Source organism: Arachis duranensis, chromosome 3 (genome assembly GCF_000817695.3).
Source record: "Arachis duranensis cultivar V14167 chromosome 3, aradu.V14167.gnm2.J7QH, whole genome shotgun sequence".
Lineage (NCBI taxonomy): Eukaryota > Viridiplantae > Streptophyta > Magnoliopsida > Fabales > Fabaceae > Arachis > Arachis duranensis.
Window position 1 is genome coordinate 14,334,059 of NC_029774.3, and position 8,565 is coordinate 14,342,623.

The following is an 8,565-nucleotide window of genomic DNA, read 5'->3' on the forward strand; positions in this document are numbered from 1 at the left end:
ATATATATATATATTGAGTTAATTATTATAGCTCTGTTGAGTACAAAAAAGTTTAATACAGCTTGAGGGGATACTTTGTACCCTCAAAGACTGCTTGGGGGCTTATGATTGTGTACTAAAAATACAAACCTTTTTTGTACATAAATAATTTTTTTAATGACCTAAAAATATGGTCAAAAAAGAGATAAGTTCCTCTTAAAGGTATTGAGTAAAAGGATGGAACCCAAAAGAGCACTTTGAGGAGTTAAATTTCTCTTCAGTGGGAACTATATTGGTGGAAGTTGATTGGTTGGATTTGAAGTGTAAAAAGTGTTATTTAGTTGAAAGAAAATCAAACTAGATGTCCCTTCACTAATGTCACTTGTCATGAGTTTTAGTTTAACTTGTGAAAATCAACTTCTTACATTTTCAGTTGAAAAGACTTGAAGTGACAGGAATATCTAAAAATATTTAGGGTAAAAGGAGTGGGTCAGACATCAGACTATAACCATTGGACAATAGATTTCCTTTTTAAAATGGTTTTACATTATAAAAGGATCTCAACCCACCTCTTTAAAAGACGGACCTAGACATTTCTTATTCCTGAAGTTAAGAAGCTAGAAGACCCATCTTTTTCTCTCCCAAAATTCCTCTTATTGTTCTTCATTTCATTCATCCCCTTCACGAGTAAAAACTGGCATTCGGGTATTCCACCAAAACACTCAACAACAACCATTAACCAGCCTCTGTCTACTTTAAACAAAGCTATTTCTCATCATTAGTTCTTGTATTGCTTATTCGTCATTAATAGAAGTATTTTTCTCACAAGTATACTTACCCTAAATCTCTCATCTTAACCATTATTTTTCACTTAATCTATTTTTCACAAAACTCATCCGAATCAGATACCGGCAGAAAATGCAAGTATAATATATTCGTTGAAGCTTGCTTCCTTCGAAATGTGTAGGCTTTCTCGACTCCAATCCGGTCACCAAAAGAACTTCTCACAAGATTATGAGATGAGTAAACAAACACTGAGATATAATTCAATGCAGTCCAATGTATAACTCATCATCAGTGACTGAGATATACCTCGGATATAACTTCTAAGTTCTAAGCAAGAACAATAGAAATTTATTAAAGTCTAAAGAATGGCCCAACTTTCCTTATTAATGAGTCGGGCATTCTTGTTACAATGCCAATGGTATATGGTATTCCCAATAACAATAATAATAATCTCCACGTTTTTTGAGAAAACAAAAGTCGAGGGAGCCCATGCTCTCAGAACTAGACCAAATAGGCCAATTTGACCTAAAAATAAGTGACTGATAGTCTCTAATCGAGTCGATCATAAACCACTTGACAGCAGATCCGCATGGGTTCACCAACACCTAGCTGAAACATGGAAGGATACAAGTCCACCGGTGCTCCAACGTTGCGGACGTTGGAATTAATTTCAAAATGCAAGGGACAAGCTCTAACCTTGGTTCCCCACCTTTTTGTTCCCAAACTCTACCAACTACCAAGCCAATTTACTTTTTGTTTTCGTATATATATATAACCTCCAATTAATAATTTATATATTATTAATTTTAATTTTAGTTTTATACTCAATTTTTCNTTATAATTCAAAAAAAAAACTTAATATAAAAAAATGGAATAAAATTTTATATAATTATATATTTATACCCGAATTAAACCAAATGATCTAATAATTGAACCACTAACCAATAACCCAATCCTTCGAGTCAATTACCAATTCGACTCTGAAAACTAGGGAGAAAATTAATCCCCTCAACTTCATTGCCGTCCCCTGTTCCCCATTCATTAAAAATTAACATGAATGTGTAAGAAAAAACAGTAAATAGTATCTCCAACAAAGTGTCCTTTATATGAACAATACGGCAATACCTCTGCACTTTTCAATTGGTTCAAGGTTAACCTCCACAAGAACATAAAAGCAACGATTTTTAAGTTTCCTACAAATCATTTCCATCAGGTGTCAAATGTCAGTAACCGATTCTACAAACACTAGGGATGATTAGAAAATATGTACGTGCTATATCATAGATGAATGCAGCATTTACATCTTGATCCTCATATAGGTTCAAAACGCTGCATATATATTCACAGGCAGGATGGGAGGAAGACTATACTCAAACCACAAACCAATGAAATACTGATGCTGGTGTTGTCATCATCCTTGATTAGTGACATTTCTCAACAAGACTTCAAACCATGTTTCTGATAAATGTTGCAAAGTTATCATCATTCATTATTATCATCCAAACATAAGTATAATAAATCCCAGCACAGATACTTTTGGTCTTTTGAAAACCATACCTAAAGATATGATCATCGACGAGCACGACCTTTGCCACGCTTTTGCTGTGCTAAGCCTTGGAATTGAGGATTCGGACCTCCGACATATTGCTGGGGTAATACACCTTGAGGAACAAACCGCTGCACTAAACCTTGAGGTCTAAGAAATTGCTGTTGGGCTGGAGCAAGGGGATAATATCTAGCACCTTGATTTGCAAGATAGTATTGGTGACCTATATTTGCGGCAAAACAAGGTTGACCAGGACCAGGAAGAAGAAATTGGGGTCCCCATACCCCGAATCGAGAGGCTGCAGCTGCATGATTCACAGCTAGCGATTGTGTCATGGCGGTCGATGAGTCTGTTGGAGGCTGCCCTACCTAATATACAATAAACTCAACAATCAATATAAAACAAAAAACATAAAGATCAATAAACAGAGCTTTTGACTAAATCGAACTACTATTAACCATAAATAACTAATTATGACCAAGATAGTTCTTTGTCAGAAAAGCAAGGTAGTTAGTACTTCACCTCGTTATTTGTTGCAGGACCTGCATTTGGAGGATCATCCAGAGTGTTATGTGTTGCAGGACCAGTATTTGGAGGATCCACTGCGCTATTTGTGGCATGACCCGCATTTCGAGGATTATCTGACATTGAAGACGAACTGAGATCATCTCCTCGAGACCTTCTGTCCTTGACCCTTGGACAACTAGACTTTGAATGACCCATCTTGTTACAAGCTTTGCAACGCCTCCGCTTCTTACCATTCTTATAAGTTAGTGATGCACCCTTGGTCGTGTCATCCATGGTATTCTTGGGAATAGAAAATGATCTGGTATCCACCATACAGCCTTTATGCTCTAGCTTAGCCGTGATTTTATAAATTTCATCTTTTGTTTCAAGAAAATTATGCAATTTTCTTGCTGCCAGAAATGACATCCAATTACTTGCAGCACATAATGCACCATAACGAAACAAGAACTTTTTATCATTCACCTCATCTTCTTCATCCGGAAGCTCATTAAAAGACTTTGCAGCTTGAGTCCATCTTTTAAGAATCATCTTTTCGGGTAATTCTGCAATATGTTCATAAATCATAACACAAAATATGTGACTACAGGGAATGCCATGGGTACTCCAAAGGCAACACTGGCATTCAAATTTCTGTGATTCTCTGTCATATGTCACCTTGTATTCCCAACCAGGCTTGCCATACTTACTCAATTTAAACGTGGCAGTCGTTGAAAGGTTTTCACATCCAACAACAAATAGTAAAGCAGCCCCTTCTAACTCTTTTTGCACTTCTTTGAAAATTTCCCTCGTAAACACTTTAGCAGCCTTGCGCTCAATTGATTCTAATGCAGTTGTCAAAACAGGCTCATTGTACATGGAATTGAACTCTGCTACCAATTCATTGTTCCTAAATTCCTTCAATGCAAGCTCAAAGTGTTGTACCAATTCGAGTATATTGTGCCTTGCCTTGATATATTTCTTCATCAATGGGTTTAAACCCTCACATCGTGATGATGCTCTTAGTCCAGAACAGAACTTATCACGAAGGTAAGTAGTGGCCCACATTTCCTTCTTCTTATATGTCTCCTCTACCCACATACTATCGTATACCTCAAACTTTTGTATCATGTTACGCCAATACTCCTCAAACTCATCAGGATCAAAGTTGGTATAAATAGATTTCTTGAAAGCCTCAACAAATTCAGTATCCCTAATGTTGTACGCTGCACCTTTTTGAAGATGCCAAGCACATAACCTATGGGTAGCATTTGGGAACACCACCTGAATTGCCTCTCTCATGGCCTCATTATCATCAGTTACCACTGCACTTGGGTGCTTCTTTTCCATTGCATCTAAGAAATTCTCCAATGCCCATTTATATGTGTCAGCTCGCTCATCACCTAGTAAGGCACATGCAAAAATACAAGTTTGTCGATGATGATTAGTACCAGAAAAGATAACTAAGCGTCTGTGGTACATGCTTTCTTTGTATTTTGTATCAAGTCCAACCACATCCCCAAAGTACTCATAGTCAACTTGACTTAAGCCATCAGCCCAAAACAAATTTCCCAATTGATCATCATCTGTAGTGGTGTACCTAGCAAACAAAGTTGGATCAGAATCTGCCTTACCCTGCAAGTAGCTAATAGCTGCAAGTGCATCACCATCAACTATCTTAGGACATCTTTGTTTATCAATGTAACTGTACAAGTCCTTTGAGAATTCAACTCCAGCAAAAGCCCTAGCTTGACCAACCATAAAACCCATTATTTGAAATGTTAGGAATCCATGTATGCGGATACCATCACTTTGTGCCTTTTTTGCCGTTGTTAACCGACGAGTATTTGGCACGATGTAATCAAATCCAGCAGGTGCTAGCTCATGGTTGTGGCCTTTTTCAAAGGTTCTCACTCTCCAAGTTGAAGTGTGGTTGTCAAGGTAAATACTCAACATTGCATGACAATTCGTCCTAGTCTCCGGTTTCTGATCCCTTTTTCTATCAATTCTCATGTAATGTTTTTTGTCTCTCAAGCCTTGCCTGTTGCATACAAATCTTCGTCTTATCAACTTGCCATCATCATCACGAGCCACATCTCCTTTCCGGACACTAAATCCAACACACTTAGCATAACTCACATAAAAATCATAGGCCTTTTCATGAGTATCGAACACCATTTTCAAAACTTCCTCTTTACTCAGTTCGGCTTTATTCTTAAACATGGTAGCCTCTTCCATGTGACTTACATCATTTCCTTTACCTTGATCCTCTTGTAAATCATCATCACCGCTGTCACTACTAGAATCATCACTATCATCATCATCCGCATGCTCCATAGTATCACTTTTATCATGAACAACATGCTCCACACCATCACCTTTGTCATCATCAACAAGATGCTCCATACCATCACTTTTGTCATCAACGAGATGCTCCATACCATCACTTTCCATCCTCTCCTACCAGTTCCTTTACAAATAGATTACAACAACCAAACAAGAAAAGATGAGTTTAACCACCTGAAACAGAACACACAAGAAAAAAAAATTATGAGTGATACATGAGAAATAAAAGCAAATAATTCTGTTAGCATCATTGTTTTTAAAAACAAAAATTCAAATTTACGATTAGCTACCAAGGATAAGCTAGTTATCATGTAATCACCCCTAAACAAAATATACAGCCCAGATTTGTGGCTATCTAACTCAAAAACCCTGAAGCAATTTGTAAATTGAAATATCAATGAAACAATGACTTTAACAGATTTGGTAGATTTGTCACCTATTTCCAACTCTATTGCAACTCTACTCCAAATTCAAGAATGACAATGTATCTTAGTGGAGATATTACAATGGGATCAAAATGATCTGCACAACACATATTATAATCAAATTACTCTTTTCTTTAAATGAATAACCGGTCAGATATCTCTAAATAAGAACAATTAACTTCTGTAAAAATCAATGTTGGAAGTTTGAACTTCACAATTGAAAGCACCCCAAACGGTCTGTGTGTGTGTGTGTGTGTGTGTGAGAGAGAGAGAGAGAGAGAGAGACAGAGAGAGAGAGAGAGCTAGCAACAAACTGGCAAAGGTAATTGGGAACCTCGCCCATACTTTGGTCATATGATGCTGTTTAGGTATGAAGATGTTCACATTCTTTTTTTTTTCTTTTCAGAGTAAAGTATTGTTTTTGTCCCCAACGTTTGGGGTAAATCTCAAAATTGTCCCTAACGGTTTCAATCGTCCTATTTACATCCCTAACGTTTTAAAATTGACTCAATGTTGTCCTGCCGTTAGGGATCCGTTAATAAAATTAACGGCGGGACAAAATTGAGACGATTTTGAAACGTTAGGGACGTAAATATGACTAAAACATTAGGGACAAAAACGATACATAGAAATAAATTTTAATTTTATTCTTCAATAATATCAATTTTTTATTACATAGTATTCAATTATTTTTAATCATATTTACACTTGATCACCTTATTTTCATTCTAAAAAAATTAATTTTTTTTATAATTTTATGCTTAAAGTAATATAATTTTTTTATAAATAAATAAATTTTATACTTTCATTCTAAATAAATAATGTAATTTTACTTTTATTACTTAATCACATTACTTATATCAAATAATTGAATACTATGTACAGTAACAAATTGATATTATTGAAGAATAAAATTAAAATTTATTTCTATGTATCATTTTTGTCCCTAACATTTTAGTCCTATTTACATCCCTAACGTTTCAAAATCGTCTCAATTTTGTCCCGCCGTTAATTTTATTAACGGATCACTAACGGCAGGACAACATTAAGTCAATTTTAAAACGTTAGGGACGTAAATAGGACGATTGAAACATTAGGGACAATTTTGAGATTTACCCCAAACGTTGGGGACAAAAACAATACTTTACTTTCTTTTTATTTGTTACTTTATGCCCGATTATATTTACATTTAACCTTTTGCACATATTTACAAACACTTGCTTACTTCAACAACCACCAAAACAAAAATACTTGAACATAAATGGAAAATCAAATGAGAAAAATAATTATGTAAAAGAGAACGCAGCAAATTTTCAGCAACAAGCCAAGCCATAAAAGGAAATAACCCAAGAATAGCTTACTCGATGTTATGGAGTATTTGGAAGATTAAACCTCCAGAAAAGAAAAGAAAAGATATCGAGCAGAGAGTGATTCGGATGGAGAAACAGGTTCCTAGCATAGCAAAACACAGAAAAATACTGTATACCAGTCAAAGAAAGAGAGAGACAGGGAATTCCCGTTGATGAGAGTCACATTTCACTTTTCAAAGCTACTTCGCCACTATAACGGGGTCTCAAGTTTCAACAGCAACTACGGCGAAAAAAACACTTATGGGAATTCAAATCCCTCACAAGGATTTTGAAAACCCCAAGAATGAACTGAATAAAATTCCCTATTTTTGAATCAATATAAGAGAAGGAATGATCTCACATTAGAATTTAACTATAGAATTGAAATCAGACTCAAATAGGTCTGATTTGGTGAAGGTATTTAGCTCTAAACTCAATATTGTAAATTTGTAACAACAGATCCTCACCAATAACAGCATGACCTCCACTGAAATGTTTTTCAAGTGGGCAGCATAATAAGCAAGAGGGGAAGAGAAAGACACAAACGTAGAAGAAGAAAAATGAGAATGAAATGAAGAAAGCAAAAGGAGATTATGGATGAAAAGACAAGAATGAAAGAAACAAGTAATTCTTTCGATGTAATCAAGGCTCATGAGCTCATTGAAACACAAACTCTCCTTTTTCTTCCAAACATGAAGAATGTTCTGGAAGCTAACATTCAGAAAATATGGTATCCTAACCATTGCAACTTTTCTTTGGGTTGTTTCGCGTTTGCCACATATTTTTTTTAAAGACAAGAGCTGAAAAGGAAAATTAAAATAAAATGAAAAAGAAAAAAGAAAAAAATAATAAACGAAAACCTAAGGACAAGACTTACGTTGTCGGTGGGATGGAGCTCCCTGGATAGGTTGACAGCCACGAACTCTCTCCGTTGGAGTGAACGGCCTGCAGGCAGAAGATCCCAGTGGCTCTGTCCAAAGGCGGTCTGACCAGCAGTTATCTGCTCCGAGCGGTGGCGTACAGATCGGTGGCGAGCTGTCCCTTCGGCGGCGTCCAGATCGACAGCAGGATAGCAGTCCGGCGGCTTGGTGGAGCTTGTTGGTCGCAGACGCAGAATGGAAGAGGGGGAATGAAGAGGGTGAGAGAAAGAGCTGGCACTGTTATGGAGTCTCCAACTGCAAGAAGGCAAGAACAAGAGAGTGAGTGAGAGAGTAGAAAACTAAAAAAACGAGGGTCCTTAACTATTTTTCTAAGGGTTTAGTTAGGCAAATATTAAACTTCCTAGTAGTAATTTTTTTATTTTTTAAATGTATAGTAAATTTATCTACCATTATAACAAACTTTTTTTTCAATAAATAAAATAAATATTTTAATTACGCATATACGTATTTATTAGAATATTTATGTATTTTTACAATACATTTTATTTTATTTATACGATAAACGAGATATAGAATAAATCAGGTCGTTTACATAATAAACATGATATAATAGGACAAAAATTAAACATCTATAAAAGGATCAGCAATCGTTAGTATTATTCACAAAACTATCCATTTTTCTTTCTCTTTCCTTCTTCTTCCTAAAACTTAGAAAAAATGTCCAATGGCAGTAATTTTTTTGTTGTGAT

The 8,565-nt window shown here is 35.7% G+C and overlaps 1 protein-coding gene across 2 annotated transcripts; it reads right to left on the reverse strand.

The window, feature by feature from the left end:
• Positions 1-1,847: 1,847 nt before the first annotated feature.
• On the reverse strand, positions 1,848-8,163 carry LOC107477751 (protein FAR1-RELATED SEQUENCE 5). Of its 2 annotated transcripts, none has more exons than XM_016097821.3 (4): positions 7,813-8,163; positions 2,834-5,335; positions 2,323-2,679; positions 1,848-2,223 (listed from the first exon to the last, which is right to left on the reverse strand). In XM_016097821.3, the coding sequence occupies exons 2-3, from the start codon at positions 5,267-5,269 to the stop codon at positions 2,335-2,337; spliced, it is 2,781 nt and encodes a 926-aa protein (XP_015953307.1). In that variant the 5' UTR covers positions 5,270-5,335; positions 7,813-8,163; the 3' UTR covers positions 1,848-2,223; positions 2,323-2,334. The 2 variants fall into 2 exon arrangements, with proteins under 2 accessions (XP_015953307.1, XP_015953308.1); XM_016097822.3 differs by lacking the exon at positions 7,813-8,163 and adding an exon at positions 7,403-7,703.
• Between the last annotated feature and the right edge of the window lie 402 nt (positions 8,164-8,565).

Bases quoted from the DNA above. Each gene is read 5' to 3' on its own strand.
- LOC107477751 (XM_016097821.3), bottom strand. From the start codon at position 5,269: ATGGAAAGTGATGGTATGGAGCATCTCGTTGATGACAAAAGTGATGGT. The intron at 2,680-2,833 runs GTGAAGTACTAA...ATTGTATATTAG, and splicing joins GTCCTGCAACAAATAACGAG to GTAGGGCAGCCTCCAACAGA.